The sequence below is a fragment of the Phoenix dactylifera genome, chromosome 7, assembly GCF_051530095.1.
Source record: "Phoenix dactylifera cultivar Ajwa chromosome 7, Ajwa_hap1_PhDact_Kaust_v1.1, whole genome shotgun sequence".
In the NCBI taxonomy this organism is placed as follows: domain Eukaryota; kingdom Viridiplantae; phylum Streptophyta; class Magnoliopsida; order Arecales; family Arecaceae; genus Phoenix; species Phoenix dactylifera.
The window spans coordinates 10,148,292-10,164,970 of record NC_143196.1 but is presented as its reverse complement, the minus strand read 5'-3'; the positions used below and the strand labels follow the sequence as shown (position 1 = coordinate 10,164,970).

The following is a 16,679-nucleotide window of genomic DNA, read 5'->3' as shown; positions in this document are numbered from 1 at the left end:
TCTCCTCGATATCAACACACTCCTCACAGCACTGAGACACCATCATACCACGTCGAACTAACAAGCTCCTGGTTGGAAGGCAGCCCCAGGCCACCTTCCAGATGAATAGCGCCACCCGGGGATGAATCCGTAACCTCCATATCCAACCAACCTCAATCTGGCGAACTAGCTCCGACCTGATTAAGGCATGAAGATCTCTAGCTCGAATCCGCGACCGTCCCGACGGCAACCACACTGTCTGTCAGCCCCTCCCCCAGAGGGAACTGGAAGAGACAAAACCGACTCCGCCAACTGCTCCCCAAAAACCTCCCGGATCAACTCCTCCCTCCACCGTCCCCCCTCTAAAGTCAACAACTCATTGACCCTGCAGCCCGCTAATCTCGCCGAATCCACCATGGTCGGCAAGCGACAAATAGGCAACTCCGTCGCCCAGCTGTCCTCCAGCACATCAATAGAACGACCATCACCTATGATCCATCTGATCTCCGAAAGCACCACTATGGCTCTAGCACACATCTCCCTCCAGACCGGAGAGTGGTGCCGACCAACTCGCACCCCGGGGACCAAGGCGCCATACTTGGCCCTCATCAATGAGGACCACATACGCTCGGGCTCGAGTACAAATCTCACCGCATGTCTAGCCGCTAAGGCCTTCCGCCTCGCTACGAGGGACTGCACCCCCAAACCTCCAAGACTAGTCAGCAGGCACACAACATCCCAAGCCATCAAGTGGACCCCACCCCTACTACTGCACCTTCCCCAGATAAAATTCCTGAATAACTGCTCCAGGGACCTTAGAACTGTAACCGGAATAATGGCATTGGTAAGCAGGTATATAGGAACTGAGGTAAGAACTGAACGAACCAGAGTGATCCTACCCATCATAGATAGTGAATGCATCTGCCAACCCTCCAATCTGCGCCTGATACTGAGCTTCAGGAAAGTACAATCCCTACGCCGTAACCGCTGGCCCGAAAGTGGGACCCCCAAGTATGTCATCATACCCTCCTACGCTCCCACTCCCAGGATCTCCAATATAGAGGGCCTCACCGCCTCCTTGGTCTTCGGGCTAAAAGTAACAGCTGACTTGGTCAGATTGACCCGCTGTCCCGAAACTACACAGTAATCCCGAAGAATCTGACAAATAACCCGGGCCACCTGACGCGACGACCTGGCAAGAAGCAAACAGTCATCAGCAAAAAGCAAGTGGGAGATCGAGGTAGCCCCCACCATCGGTCTGTAAACCTCCAGCTCCTGAGCAGCCACTGTCTGCTGTAGGAATCTAGACAATGCATCTGCACAGAGAATGAATAATAGAGGGGATAGGGGGCAACCCTGACGTAGCCCCCCTAATGACACAAAGAAGTGGGACGGTGAGCCATTCACCAAGATAGCAAAAGAGGGAGCACGGACACAGCCCATCACCCACCTGATCCAAGTCTCACGAAATCCAAACACATGCAAGGACTGCTGCAAAAAATTCCACCTCACCCTATCATAGGCCCTCTCCATATCAAGCTTGATCCCATCAAACTCTTTCTCATCGGAGCCCTACCGAGATCAAACATAAACTCCTGGGCCATCAACACATTGTCAGATATACTCCGCCCCTCCAAAAAAGCTCCCTACTCCGGGCTGATAAGCCTAGAAAGAACCTCCCTCAACCTAACGGCAAGAATCCTCGCTATAGCCTTGTACAAGGTCGTACAAAGGCTAATCGGACGAAAGTGACTCGGCTCCGTAGCATCCTGCCGCTTCAGTTTCAAGGTGATGAAAGTTCTCTGCCAGTCTGCTGCCATCACTGCTGTGCTGAAGAACTGCTGTATGGCTGTCGTCACATCTCGCCCAACTATCATCCAGTATCTCTAAAAAAACAAGGGTGGGAAGCCATCCGGCCCTGGGGCCTTGTCCCTCTTAAGGGACCACACCGTCTCTTTGATCTCCCTCTCCGACACCGATCTGATCAATGCTGCTGTCTCCTCCTCTAACACCCCGCCCACAGGCGAAGGTATAACTGCTAGACTCCCATCAGTAGACTGCTCTGTCCACCTGGCCCTAAAAAAGCTCTCCATAATCCTCTGAATCATCTCCGGGTCCTCCGACAGCTGCCCCTCCTCATCCTGGAGGACTCTGATCATGTTCTGGTGCCTCCTGATAACTGTCGCCTGGTGAAAAAACCTAGTGTTTCTATCCCCCTCCACAATCCACTGTATCCTCGATTTCTGTCTCCAGAATGTCTCCTGCTGTCTAAGGAGACCGTCATGCAAAGCCAATAAAGATCTAAGGTCCCCCAACTCCTCATCCGCTAGGCCCCCCCTCTGGTCCTCCTGGGTCTGTGACCTGGCTATAGCCTCCTCTGACTCCTCTATCCTCCTGAAAATATCTCTCACCTCCTCACGATTCCACCTCCTCAATCGTCTCCTCATTAACTCCAATCTACGGGACACCCGATACATAGCATCTCCTCTCACTGGTGCACTCCATGCCTCCCTCACCATCTTCCACGACCGCGGATAATAGAGCCAAATTTTCTCAAATCTGAAGGAGGAATGAACTGGAATATAAGAATCTGTACTCACTAGTAATGGGTTGTGCTCCGACGCAATCCTGGGCAGATGGCTCACATGATGATCCGGAAAGGACTGAATCCACCCAGCGGTCGCGCAGGCTCTATCAAGTCTCTCCCATACTCTAGCTTGGCCTTGCTGATTGTTGCACCATGTAAACTTAGAGCCTAAAAATCCCATGTCAATCAATCCACTCGATGTCAGAAAGTCTTGGAACTCCTTGACCTTCCTCTCATATAAGAAAGGCCTCCCCCCCTCTTCTCCTGAGGATCAACAATACAGTTAAAATCACCAGCCATCAGCATAGGGTACCCCTAACTAATCAACTGAGAGGCCTCCTCTCACAGTATCCGTCTTTTTCTGAAGTCAGTACTGGCATACACCGCAGTAAGAACCCATGAAGCTCTACTGCCCTTCGAGATCACCATAACCACCTCCTGGGTGAAGGGAAAATTTCCCGAGTTGTCCGATAAAATCGAACGCCAGGCATGAAAAATCAGTTTTAAATTTTTTTTTATTTTATTTATAACAATTATAAATATTAAATTTAAATTTTATATAAAATTACCTCAAGCCCGTAGCGGAAGTTGGTCGAGGTAATTTGAATCTGGATCTGGATCTGGATCCCTGAAGGTAGCTCTGCAAGGCCTGGATCTGCAAGCCCTCTACTTCGCACGCACGTCAAGCTTCGCAAGAAGGTTGGATGATGTCTTTACTCGTGCAAAACAATCTTTTGCAAAAGGGACCCTTGGAAGAAAAGAAATCCAGAAAAAGGACCTTCCCTTTTCTCTTTCTTTCTTTCTTCTCTTTCTTTCTTTCTTCGGTTTCTTTTCTCCCGTTTCTTCACAGCACGCCTAAGCCACAGACGCCCGTCTCTTGATCCTGATCACAGAGGGAATAGAAGGGAGGAGAGGACATCGGATCTGGGCCGAGCTCCAAACCACCAGATAGAAAGGACTCCTTCCTCTCTCTTCTTCTTCTTCTCCACAGAATCAAAAACTCCTTCTGTCTGACTATTTTCTTCTCAAGAAAATTCTCATCCTCTCAACTTCAAGATGATACGGTGGCCTCAAATAGGCCAACGCTAAGAGGAGTTAAGAGGCGCTATTGACCAAGCATTAAAGAATTCATTTATGGATGAATTTCATAACGCTTGTTTCAAAACAAACGGTGGGAAAAAACTAATGAATCGATGAAAACGTGCCAGATTTCAAAGATCTAAATGAACCGGAATGTAGCCGGTTCAAAACCGAACATTCCGGTCCAGACGGCAAGCCGAACGGAGTCCAGATGGTGGCACGTCGTGGCGTTGAACCAAGGACGGAGAAGACTCTGTTTTTGCTCCCAGGCTTCCTTTCCATCGCGGCTCACAAGCATCTCTTAAGGGTCCATGAGCTTAAGGGTCCATGGGTCCACAGGAGGTATTTAAATGGGATTTAAAAACCAAGTCAGCCGTTAACCATTGAAATGGTTTTAGCCAAATAGGAAATGGGTTAGCCCATTTTGTAATAAAGCAAGCCTATTTGGTTCTAATCCAAATTGACAGCCGATTTAAATGATTTTTGACTCGGAAAAAATTCCACATGAGTCCGACTCATGGGGAATTCAATTGGGTCCAGTTTCGGCTCGATCCAAGTCCGACTTAGATCAGAACAAATACAAAATTAAATCCCACTTAAATCATGATCGAGCCCAATTACACTAATTTAGACCCAATCAAATCCAATCTCAACAATTGAGTCCTGATCAAGTTCCATTACATTAATTGAAACTTGATTGACCCGAAATACAGACTTAATTAGTTGTTCATCCATGAAATTTAGCATGTACCTCATGTTCAGTGCTAGCTGAACATAGACAGAACCAAATTCCAAATGACCCACAATTTAATTCTTAATTAAATTGGGTCAAGACCTTCTTACTTAGTTTGACTAATGTGCGTGACTCCGATAGGTTCGAACACTAAGCCGGTAGTACATGGACTACTCCATGCACTAATCGAGGTGACCATCTAGCAATGATACCCGACGTCCGGATAGGTCGAATATGCAAAGCAACATTCAAGAACCTAGACGTATGGTTGTTGCATAATTCATCCCTATGACCATCGATGCTCAAGATGACCTCAGAGTGGACTGTCGAACTCTGGGTCCGGTCATCCATAGTGTATTTCAATTAATCAAATCAAGTGACCATCACTTGGTTTATCCTGGCCAAGGTTTTACTGAATTGAAATACAGCTAGACATCAACTCCTATAATCTAGAGCGGTCAATCCCATCTTGACTCGTACACAGACTTCGCGAGTACTTGACTGCACCCAGCATCCTTCCGATCCCTGAATTAGAAATTCAGGTCATCCAGTGCCTAAGTACAGTGAGTTGCTTGCAAGTCACCGTGACAGTCTCAGGTCTAAGGGGTACTTATGCCCATACGCTTTGCGAGCTAACTCCCGACAGTAGAGTGCTACGCAGGTGAGTCACTGTTCAGTGATGATGTACTCCTACATCTCACCTGTATGCCATACAGTGTCTCCACACTTCTTGGTTTAAGAGGACAACCAACTAAATGACACACAACGACCTATACTTGACATAGCTATTGTCCAATTGACAGCTCATCATTTGGTCGCGAACTGGTTTAAGGACTAAATGATAAAACCTCTTTTATCCACTAAATTAGTCCTAAGGACTTCATCACAATACACAGGAGTTCAATTTGAAGATGTAACACTTGTGATGAATAGAAAATTGCCAGAATAAATTTTTATTCATTTTAATAAAATATATACATAATCCAATTTCTTACAATTAAAAATTGGCTTTGGGACACAATTCCCAACAACTCCCACTTGGACTAAAACCAATTTGTACAGTATCTTATACCCATCTTCGATTTGTGATAATCGAACTCCTTTACAGAAAGGGCTTTAGTGAATGGGTCAGCTAGGTTCTCCTTTCCATCGATCTTCTGAAGATTGACGTCACCTCGTTCCACGATCTCTCGTACAAGATGGTAGCGACGCAGAATGTGCTTGGTCCTGTGGTGAGACTTTGGCTCCTTTGCTTGTGCAATGGCTCCAGTATTGTCACAATACAAAAGAACTGGACCGTTGATTGAGGGAGCAACACCAAGTTGATTTACAAACTTCTTGATCCAAACAGCTTCCTTTGCCGCATCTGATGCAGCAACATACTTTGCTTCGCATACAGAATCGGCTACTGAATGCTGCTTGGAACTTTTTCAGCAGACTGCTCCTCCATTCAGGGTAAACACAAATCCAGACATACTCTTACTGTCATCATGGTCTGACTGAAAACTAGAGTCTGTAAACCCCACAAGTTTTAAGTCAGATTCTCCATAGATTAACCATTGGTCCTTAGTATTTCTTAAATACTTAAGGATGGTTTTCACCACCTTCCAATGGTTCTCACCCGGATCAGACTGATACCTACTCGCTACTGCTAGTGAGTAAGCAACATCCGGTCTTGTACATGTCATGGCGTACATAATAGAACCTACTGCAGAAGCATATGGGATTCTACTCATACGCTCTCTCTCTTCGGAAGTTGTCGGACAATCTTTCTTAGAGAGAGAAATTTCTTGGCCTATCGGAAGATAGCCCTTCTTGGAATTCTCCATGTTGAACCGCTTCAACATAGTGTCGATGTACGTGGATTGGGACAATCCAAGCAACTTCTTAGATCTATCTCTATAGATCTTCATCCCTAAGATGTAGGATGCTTCTCCCAAATCCTTCATGGAGAATTGTGATGACAGCCAAAGTTTCACATTTTGTAATGCAGGAATGTCATTCCCAATTAAGAGAATGTCATCCACATACAACACAAGAAATGTGATCACTGAACCGTTAACCCACTTGTAGACACAAGGTTCTTCTTCGTTCTTAACAAAGCCATACGTTTTGATAGTTTTATCGAAACGTATGTTCCAACTTCGAGAAGCTTGCTTAAGTCCATAAATAGACTTTTGTAGCTTGCATACTTTGGACTCGTCTGTGGATGTGAAACCCTCAGGTTGTATCATATACACCTCTTCTCCCAGCTCTCCATTTAGAAAAGCTGTTTTCACATCCATTTGCCAGATTTCATAATCCATATATGCTGCAATAGCAAGCATGATCCGAATAGATTTTAGCATTGCCACAGGAGAAAAAGTCTCGTCATAGTCGATGCCATAACGTTGACGATACCCCTTGGCAACCAGACAGGCTTTATAGGTCTCCACCTTTCCGTCTGCGCCTCTCTTTCTTTTGAAGATTCATTTGCACCCTATGGGTTTTATCCCTTCGGGTGGATCAACTAGTGTCCATACACTATTGATTTCCATGGATTCCATTTCGGATCTCATGGCGTTAAGCCATAACTCAGAGTCGGACCTCTGCATAGCATCCATATAGGTGATCGGATCCTCATTGTTCTCATCGAGCTCAATGGGATCTGCGTCTTGGACCAAGAAACCATAGTATCTATCCACTTGACGCAGTACTCTACCTGATCGCCTTAATGGTGCTTCTACATTGGGCTCCGGGTTTGATCTAATTGAATCCGGTTCTGTGGGTTCAGTAGATTGTGTTAAATCTTCCACCTGCTGAACTTCACTAAGTTCAACCTTAGAGGCAACAATTCCTTCACTAAGGAATTTCCTTTCCAAAAAGGTTGCCTTAAGTCCTACGAACACCTTTTGTTCATTTGGAAGGTAGAAGTAATAACCCCTAGTTTCCTTGGGGTACCCTACAAAATAACACTTATCGGACCTAGGACCAAGTTTGTCAGTTTGAGAACGTTTAACATAAGCCGGACATCCCCAAACCCTAAGGTATGAAAGTGTCGGCTTACGCCCAGTCCATATCTCATATGGAGTTTTCTCAACAGACTTACTTGGAACCTTATTTAGTATTATACACGCAGACTCTAAAGCATAACCCCAAAAAGATAGAGGCAGACTAGTAAACCCCATCATGGATCGAACCATGTCTAACAGAGTTCGATTCCTCCTTTCGGATACACCATTGTGTTGAGGTGTTCCTGGAGGGGTCCATTGTGAGAGAATCCCATTCTCCTCTAGATAAGTCAAGAAATCACCGGAAAGGTATTCTCCTCCTCGGTCTGACCGAAGGATCCTAATACTCTTTCCAGTCTGTTTTTCTACTTCATTACGAAATCGTTTGAACATTTCAAATGATTCCGACTTATGCTTCATCAGATAGACATACCCATACCTGGATAGGTCATCTGTGAAGGTTATGAAGTAGGCATAACCACCTTTGGCACTTACGTTCATAGGTCCACATACATAAGTATGTATGAGGCCAAGAACATCGCTGGCTCGTTCACCCTTTCCAGAAAAAGGTGACTTGGTCATCTTACCCAGAAGACAGGATTCACAAGTTGGCAATGATTCACAATCATTGATTTCTAAAATGCCCTGTTGGGCTAACCTGTTTATCCTGTTTTTATTTATGTGACCTAGCCGGCAATGCCATAAATAGGCTTCATTGACATTATCTAACTTAGGGCGTTTATTAGAGGTGTACATTACATTCACAGGCAGTGATAGAGTATAAATGCCATATTTCAATTGTCCACGAAAAATTTTAATACCATTCAAAATGATATCACAAAAATTTTCTTTTATTGATAAGCAATAACCATTTTTGGCCAAAAGGCCTACAGAGATGACATTCATTAAAAATGTTGGACAATAATGACAATCATCTAATATGACTACTCTAGATTCAAAAACAAGCTCAATGACTCCTAAAGCTAGGACTGGAACTGATCTTCCATCTCCAACGTTCAGGAATCTTTCGCCACTCTTGAATCTTCTACTAACTTGAAGTCCCTGCAATGAATTGCAAATATTAATTGGACTTCCGGTATCCAATACCCAAGCAGTAGAATCATAAATAGAAAAATTACAAGGTGTTATCATATAATTACCTTGTGCAGCAACTGTTTGCTGTTTTTTCTTCTTAGGCCTGTTTGGATCAAGGGACGCTATGTAAGCCGGACAGTTCCGCTTCCAATGACCCATCTTCTTACAGAAGAAGCACTCTGCCTTGCTCTTATCGGCTTTACGCTTCTTAGTCTGGCTGGGCTTAGAGACCCCAGCACGAGCTTTTTGCACCTTCTTCTTCTTTCCTTTCTTAAAGGAAGAAAGTCCTGCAGAAGTCCCACCTACCACATTCACCGACTCCTTTTTGAGTTGGTGATCCTTCTCATAGGTCTGCAGTAAACCTAGCGAACCATGATAGGATACTTCAGGTTTAGTCATTCTATAATGACTAAGGAAGGTCAGGTAGGACTTGGGAAGTGAGTTCAAAATGGCGTCCTTGCCCAATTGCTCGTGCAAAGGAAAGCCAAGTTTACTTAGGCGATCGATTTGTTCGACCATATACAATACATGATCGGTGACCGATGCCCCTTCCCTCATGCGGGCATTGAATATAGCGCAGGAGGTCTTATGTCGTTCAACATCATCAGGTGTGCCGAAAGACTCCTTCAACATTTGAAGGATTTCCACTGGCTGCGCTTTCTCGAATTTACGACTAAACTCGTCATTCATCGAGGCCCTCATGATGCAACGCACTGTAGTGCGATCGTTGAGCCACTTCTGATAAGCGTCTCTGATTGCACGTGGTGCATTGGCTGCAGGTTCCTCAGGTGCAGGATCCGATATCACATACAGGATCCGCTCATGCTCTAATACTATTTTCATCTTTCGATACCAGCTATCGAAGTTAGGTCCATTAAGCTTATCATTGTCTAATAGTGTTCGGAGGGACAATGAGTTAGCCATATCTGAAAAATAAAGGAAAAACCCAACTAATCAGTATATGATTTATTTAATCCTAAAGACTTGGACTTTAGTCAAAAGTTTTCTCCCACTATTTTAATCGAATTAATAGCCTCTACCTTTAATTCGAGGAATTACTTTAATTCCCTAGTGAGTACTAGAATCCGCATAGACTGCATACGGGCCCGAGGAAGGCTCGGCCAACCCATTTGCATCTAAGGGTAGGTCTATTACCAATTGTTTCTCTAACCAATTTCTAGTAATCAATTTTGCCCCAGGTGGTAATCAGTAGGCGGAGGCCTCCACTGAAGATCCTGGTTAGGTCCAACCATTAATGAACTAACTCGATGACACTACCTAATGTATGATCAGGCCCGAGGAAGGCTCGGCCAACCTAATCACAATTAGATAGCTCAAAAAGCTATCATATAATGAAGGATAATTCCAGTATTTAGAGAAACACCAGACGGAAGCGTCCTGCATGTTCAACTGTAATATTGGACCTATTATCATTCACCTTAATGGGAGGCTATGATCTAGTTATCTATATAACTTTATCATTTTAAGGACCTAATAATTTAGAGGATTTTAAATGATATGTAACACTGACCGATAATTCTAAATCCTCCCACTGACTTCACCAAATCATATAGAGGACTAGCTCTTATTGGTCTATTAGACACCTAAATCAGTCACACTGATTTTTCTTAATGGCATGGGTGAGTGCCAAGTATCAAGGTACCTTAATCAAAACTTGATCGACCAAATTGGCCAGGTAAGAGAGATCATGAGAGGGTTACACCATTAACCTCTTTCCTAGACACCAACTATGTTGGCCAGGTAAGAGGTAGCCCCAATTAAAAACCATGATCAAATGCCGACTTACCTTAGACACCAATTGGTTTATCAAGTTGATTTAGGTTATCCTTGGGAACTCGGGCTCGACCACTAAGCCACAATCAGATCCAATTGAAATGTTTGGATATGATAAACTACAACTATTGAGTTTGATCATTTTATAAACCTTGATTTAGTCTAGTTCAACTATTGATTAGATTAAATCATGTTTCTTAAGTTAGTCCATTTCAATTTGATTTCATGATTAGGTCTAACCTAGTCAACTAATCTGATTGTGCTAACCCATCCCCAAATCCCATGTTCAAATTTAAATTTTAATTCGAATTTCAAATTTTGAATTTTAAATCTTTATTTGAAATTCAAAATTTAAATTTTAAATTCAACATTTAATTCTTTATTAAATGCATTATGATCATGGATTCAAGGTGTCAATTTATTCCAAATATAAACAATTTATATTTAAATTTTGTGGTCATAATAAATTTAAAACTGAAATTTCATAAACATCAATTATGCATAATTTCACAAAAATAAACTATTTATTTTATGATACAAATTTATCTCAATTTTGTGCTAGGACAACCTTTTAATTCAGCACAAGATTGATATTTTATCAATAAATCTAGATCTAATCTAAATTTAAAAATTAAATCATGCATAATTCTAGATATTATAGGCCAATTCCATCGGCCAACCTGGCTCTGATACCAGTTGAAGGGAAAATTTTCCGAGTTGTCCGATAAAATCGAACGCCAGGCATGAAAAATCAGTTTTAAAATTTTTTTTATTTTATTTATAATAATTATAAATATTAAATTTAAATTTTATATAAAATTACCTCAAGCCCGTAGCGGAAGTTGGTCGAGGTAATTTGAATCTGGATCTGGATCTGGATCCCTGAAGGTAGCTCTGCAAGGCCTGGATCTGCAAGCCCTCTACTTCGCACGCACGTCAAGCTTCGCAAGAAGGTTGGATGATGTCTTTACTCGTGCAAAACAATCTTTTGCAAAAGGGACCCTTGGAAGAAAAGAAATCCAGAAAAAGGACCTTCCCTTTTCTCTTTCTTTCTTTCTTCTCTTTCTTTCTTTCTTCGGTTTCTTTTCTCCCGTTTCTTCACAGCACGCCTAAGCCACAGACGCCCGTCTCTTGATCCTGATCACAGAGGGAATAGAAGGGAGGAGAGGACATCGGATCTGGGCCGAGCTCCAAACCACCAGAGAGAAAGGACTCCTTCCTCTCTCTTCTTCTTCTTCTCCACAGAATCAAAAACTCCTTCTGTCTGACTATTTTCTTCTCAAGAAAATTCTCATCCTCTCAACTTCAAGATGATACGGTGGCCTCAAATAGGCCAACGCTAAGAGGAGTTAAGAGGCGCTATTGACCAAGCATTAAAGAATTCATTTATGGATGAATTTCATAACGCTTGTTTCAAAACAAACGGTGGGAAAAAACTAATGAATCGATGAAAACGTGCCAGATTTCAAAGATCTAAATGAACCGGAATGTAGCCGGTTCAAAACCGAACATTCCGGTCCAGACGGCAAGCCGAACGGAGTCCGGATGGTGGCACGTCGTGGCGTTGAACCAAGGACGGAGAAGACTCTGTTTTTGCTCCCAGGCTTCCTTTCCATCGCGGCTCACAAGCATCTCTTAAGGGTCCATGAGCTTAAGGGTCCATGGGTCCACAGGAGGTATTTAAATGGGATTTAAAAACCAAGTCAGCCGTTAACCATTGAAATGGTTTTAGCCAAATAGAAAATGGGTTAGCCCATTTTGTAATAAAGCAAGCCTATTTGGTTCTAATCCAAATTGACAGCCGATTTAAATGATTGTTGACTCGGAAAAAATTCCACATGAGTCCGACTCATGGGAAATTCAATTGGGTCCAGTTTCGGCTCGATCCAAGTCCGACTTAGATCAGAACAAATACGAAATTAAATCCCACTTAAATCATGATCGAGCCCAATTACACTAATTTAGACCCAATCAAATCCAATCTCAACAATTGAGTCCTGATCAAGTTCCATTACATTAATTGAAACTTGATTGACCCGAAATACAGACTTAATTAGTTGTTCATCCATGAAATTTAGCATGTACCTCATGTTCAGTGCTAGCTGAACATAGACAGAACCAAATTCCAAATGACCCACAATTTAATTCTTAATTAAATTGGGTCAAGACCTTCTTACTTAGTTTGACTAATGTGCGTGACTCCGATAGGTTCGAACACTAAGCCGGTAGTACATGGACTACTCCATGCACTAATCGAGGTGACCATCTAGCAATGATACCCGACGTCCGGATAGGTCGAATATGCAAAGCAACATTCAAGAACCTAGACGTATGGTTGTTGCATAATTCATCCCTATGACCATCGATGCTCAAGATGACCTCAGAGTGGACTGTCGAACTCTGGGTCCGGTCATCCATAGTGTATTTCAATTAATCAAATCAAGTGACCATCACTTGGTTTACCCTGGCCAAGGTTTTACTGAATTGAAATACAGCGAGACATCAACTCCTATAATCTGGAGCGGTCAATCCCATCTTGACTCGTACACAGACTTCGCGAGTACTTGACTGCACCCAGCATCCTTCCGATCCCTGAATTAGAAATTCAGGTCATCCAGTGCCTAAGTACAGTGAGTTGCTTGCAAGTCACCGTGACAGTCTCAGGTCTAAGGGGTACTTATGCCCATACGCTTTGCGAGCTAACTCCCGACAGTAGAGTGCTACGCAGGTGAGTCACTGTTCAGTGATGATGTACTCCTACATCTCACCTGTATGCCATACAGTGTCTCCACACTTCTTGGTTTAAGAGGACAACCAACTAAATGACACACAACGACCTATACTTGACATAGCTATTGTCCAATTGACAGCTCATCATTTGGTCGCGAACTGGTTTAAGGACTAAATGATAAAACCTCTTTTATCCACTAAATTAGTCCTAAGGACTTCATCACAATACACAGGAGTTCAATTTGAAGATGTAACACTTGTGATGAATAGAAAATTGCCAGAATAAATTTTTATTCATTTTAATAAAATATATACATAATCCAATTTCTTACAATTAAAAATTGGCTTTGGGACACAATTCCCAACACTGGGAGCACACATGGAACACATCCAAACTACAGGAACCCTGCATCCACGTTACGATGATACCACCCGACAACCCGCGAGACTCCACTGCATAAAATCCCCACGAGCAAGGTACCGCTCTCCTAGCTTTCTGTAGGCTCCTCCCTGATAACCGGGTCTCAAACAGCACACAAATATCCGGTCTATGCAGTTGCACAATCCTCCGAAAAGTCGGGGCAAAGGAAGGCTTCCCCGCGCCACGACAGTTCCATAACATAACCTTCATTGGGCACCCAAGGATGCATCACAACCCCCTACCCCGGGGTTGCAATCATGGAACACTGCCTCTTCTATAGCTCCTACATTCTCCAAATTTGCAGAACTCGCACCTTTTGCTACTGCCAACAACTGAATCAAAATACGCTGGTGATCCCTTCCATAGCCGGGTTGTGCCAAATGTCACGGTGAGTCCCCAACGTCTTCACCATTTGCCACAGGGCCCTCCATCATCCCCCCTCCTGGTTCAGTCTTGGTGCCGCCCGCAGCATTGATGAAACTTGATTCACTGGCGACTTGTTTCCCCGCTCCCAGCTTTGTCACCGAACTAGAAGAACCACCCTTCTCTCGTGCCAAATGGCCCGAAAGACCCTGTGAAGAAGCTTTGGGGTTGCCGGCTGGATTCACCTGCCCGCTACAAGCACCGGACTCCCCAACCCCCATTCGTTCCGACCAGCCCTCCTTGCCAACCACCTTGACCGGAGCCGTCATCCCCAGTTCCAAGAGGTCGCCGCCGCCGAGCTAGCTCTATTTAGCTTCCTCAGTGGGTCCGCCACTCCACGCCGGACGTGCTCACCACCACCCCTAGACTCACGCTCCGCCTGCGGAGGTCGAAGACGAGCCGCCGAGAGGGGAGGAGGGGAGCTCTTGCTCCTATGATGGATGTCAAGCTCCGGCCGCCCCTTCGCCGTTGACAGGGGGCGGATCCCCCCGGCGGAAAAGACCGACCCTTTCTCACCCTTGCCTCCAATCCCCGAAGCCCGACATGGGCTTCTGGATCGCTTCCTCGGGCTCGGGCCCGATCCATCGGGGCACTGCACCACTGAGGGGCCTGGTCTATCCACAGCCCGGCCCGAACCACCATCCAGCCCACACACACCCCAGCCCGCATCCTAGTTCAAACTCGGGTTGAGTCGACCCGGACCATCGTCATCGACCTGGATGGATTGACTCGGGCCCGCCTTAACCTTGCCCGCCCTGGCCGCCGCGACGTCCTTCTCTGGTGTCCTCCGTCGGGCGACCTTCGATGGCTTCTGCCATGCTTCAAGGTCGATCGGGGAGACCGAAGAACCCGACCCATCCCCCATTCCACCCTTATCGGGACGGGGAGGAATGGGCATCGAGTTCGGCCTAGACCCGGACTCAGTCGTCTCCTTCCTCTGCGGCGTCTTCTTGGCCGGTCATTATTGCCAGATACGATTGGTAACCAACCACGGGCCAAACGCCGATGGTTCCTCTAGGATAGAAGCTCCCCCATTGGTCTGCACATCAACCTCTGGGTTATCCGCCCCGGTATCTTCCTTCTCTTTTCTTCGGGCCACTGCCGGCTCCACTTTGCCACCCGCCGAAGACGGGTAACCGCACTCCGGCACCGAGTGCCCAATCCACCCACACTTAGAACAGGGAGCAGGTAGGTTTTTGTAGATGAACCCCTGCTAAAAGGTCTCCTCGACACCCCCGTATTTCTCCCTAACAAGGGTACCCGGCTTGAGAGGGTTCGAAACATTCAGCTCTACCTTCACCCTGGCAAAACCATACCGTCCCCCCTGCTCCGTGAAACCATCCACGGCCAAAGGATTACCAGCACTGGCCGCTATCCTAAGGATGGCCTCTCTCTTCCAATAATCCAGGGGCAATCGTGGTAGACGCAACCAGACGACCACCCGATCAATACCCCCTACACCGGGCACAAAATTGGGCCGCCACCGCTCCATTGCCAGAAGTTGACCGGCCACCGTCCATGGACCGTTCTTCAGAGCAGCCTCGCGGTTCTCCTCCTTGGCAAACCGGACGGCAATGAAACCATCCATTAGCAGGAAGCACTCCACGTTATAGTCCAGGCGACCTACCCGTTTGAACTCTCTGGCCACCCAATCAACCGAAACAGGCCTCCCCAAGCTCCTCACAATGACGGTAGTGCTTCACCATTCCGCTCGAATCCCCTCCAACTCTTCCTCTGGAACATCCACCACCTCGGCAGTCCTACTCCGCAACATCTCCAAAATCCGAGAAGGCATCCGGTGACTCGTCCAAGCCGGCTGCCGAGGGACTCCCTTCACAACCTTCGCCCATGAGCGATCCTTCGGTGCATCCCCGAGACCTCAGGCTGCCTGACCACCGACCTTCCCCGTCTCCGGCTGAGTCCCCCCCCCCCCCCCCCCCAACAAGCCTCCATAGTTCCACCCCTAATAACTCCCCACTGACCCTCCTACAGTGCATGAAATTTGATGCACCCACTCACCCGCTCCAGCCATTCTAAGTCTCGTGCCCCTCCTTCCCTCCTATCTTTTTACCAAAAAAAAGAAAAGAGAAGAATACTCAAATAATTTTTTTGTGTGGCTTTGGACCAGCTCGAAGCCAAAGCCAGGGGAAGATTCAATGCATCGTGGAAGGATGGGAAGGCAGGTACAGATTTTATAGTTCGTTATGATTGTGGTAATGCACTTTTGGCTGGTACGAGATTGTTTTATACATTTTCGGTTCCTATAGCTGAACTAAGAGCAGGTTGGAAAGGGTTGACCGCGGATGTTGAAAGCCTACAATGCTCTAGGATCTAGTTGGAAGGCGACTCATCAACAGTCATAGGTTGGATTAGTGTACGTCAGAGTAATGCTACTATGATCCTATGACAGCCCCTTCTCATGGACATATTGCAATTTAAGCAATTGTTACTCTTTTCCTATGCAAGTCATGTATTTAGAGAGGGCAATCAGTCAGTAGATAAGTTTGCGAAAGAGCTGGACCCTATTTGGCAAAGCTATTGACAGTAGAGCTTTCGGAAGTAAAGCTTTCAAAAGTAGAATTTTTTGAAGTAGAGCTTGTTGAATTTTTTGTAGAGCTTTTATAAAAAAACTATTTGCTGTTTAGTAGCTACATTTCTAATGTGTCGTAGAACTAATATGTATTTGGTAAACAAACTGAGAAAGTACTTTTGGTATGAAAAAATAACTATAACGGATATTGCATAGTATTATACAGTAGAGCATAATAAAATATAATATATATTAATATATATATATGATATAATATAATATTACTATAATGTAATATAATATTATTATGATGTAGT

At 45.0% G+C, this 16,679-nt stretch overlaps 3 protein-coding genes across 3 annotated transcripts; all 3 read right to left on the bottom strand.

The window, feature by feature from the left end:
* Positions 1-1,008: 1,008 nt before the first annotated feature.
* LOC149753142 (uncharacterized) lies at positions 1,009-1,799 on the bottom strand. Its single transcript, XM_089924124.1, has 3 exons — positions 1,656-1,799; positions 1,430-1,551; positions 1,009-1,282 (listed from the first exon to the last, which is right to left on the bottom strand). Exons 1-3 carry the CDS (start codon positions 1,797-1,799, stop codon positions 1,009-1,011), a joined length of 540 nt encoding a protein of 179 aa, XP_089780250.1.
* Positions 1,800-1,865: 66 nt separating this feature from the next.
* Positions 1,866-2,498, bottom strand: LOC149753141 (uncharacterized). The gene has a single exon (XM_089924123.1). The coding sequence runs from the start codon at positions 2,496-2,498 to the stop codon at positions 1,866-1,868; it is 633 nt and encodes a 210-aa protein (XP_089780249.1).
* A 12,547-nt stretch (positions 2,499-15,045) lies between these two features.
* Positions 15,046-15,420, bottom strand: LOC149753140 (uncharacterized). The gene has a single exon (XM_089924122.1). The coding sequence runs from the start codon at positions 15,418-15,420 to the stop codon at positions 15,046-15,048; it is 375 nt and encodes a 124-aa protein (XP_089780248.1).
* Between the last annotated feature and the right edge of the window lie 1,259 nt (positions 15,421-16,679).

Coding starts and splice junctions, on each gene's coding strand:
- LOC149753140 (XM_089924122.1), bottom strand. CDS start 15,420: ATGGATGGTTTCATTGCCGTCCGGTTTGCCAAGGAGGAGAACCGCGAG.
- LOC149753141 (XM_089924123.1), bottom strand. CDS start 2,498: ATGGTGAGGGAGGCATGGAGTGCACCAGTGAGAGGAGATGCTATGTAT.
- LOC149753142 (XM_089924124.1), bottom strand. CDS start 1,799: ATGGCAGCAGACTGGCAGAGAACTTTCATCACCTTGAAACTGAAGCGG. Junction 1,552..1,655: donor TTGCCGTTAGGTTGAGGGAG/GTTCTTTCTAGG, acceptor TGATCTCGGTAG/GGCTCCGATGAGAAAGAGTT. Junction 1,283..1,429: donor TTTCGTGAGACTTGGATCAG/GTGGGTGATGGG, acceptor TGCATTGTCTAG/ATTCCTACAGCAGACAGTGG.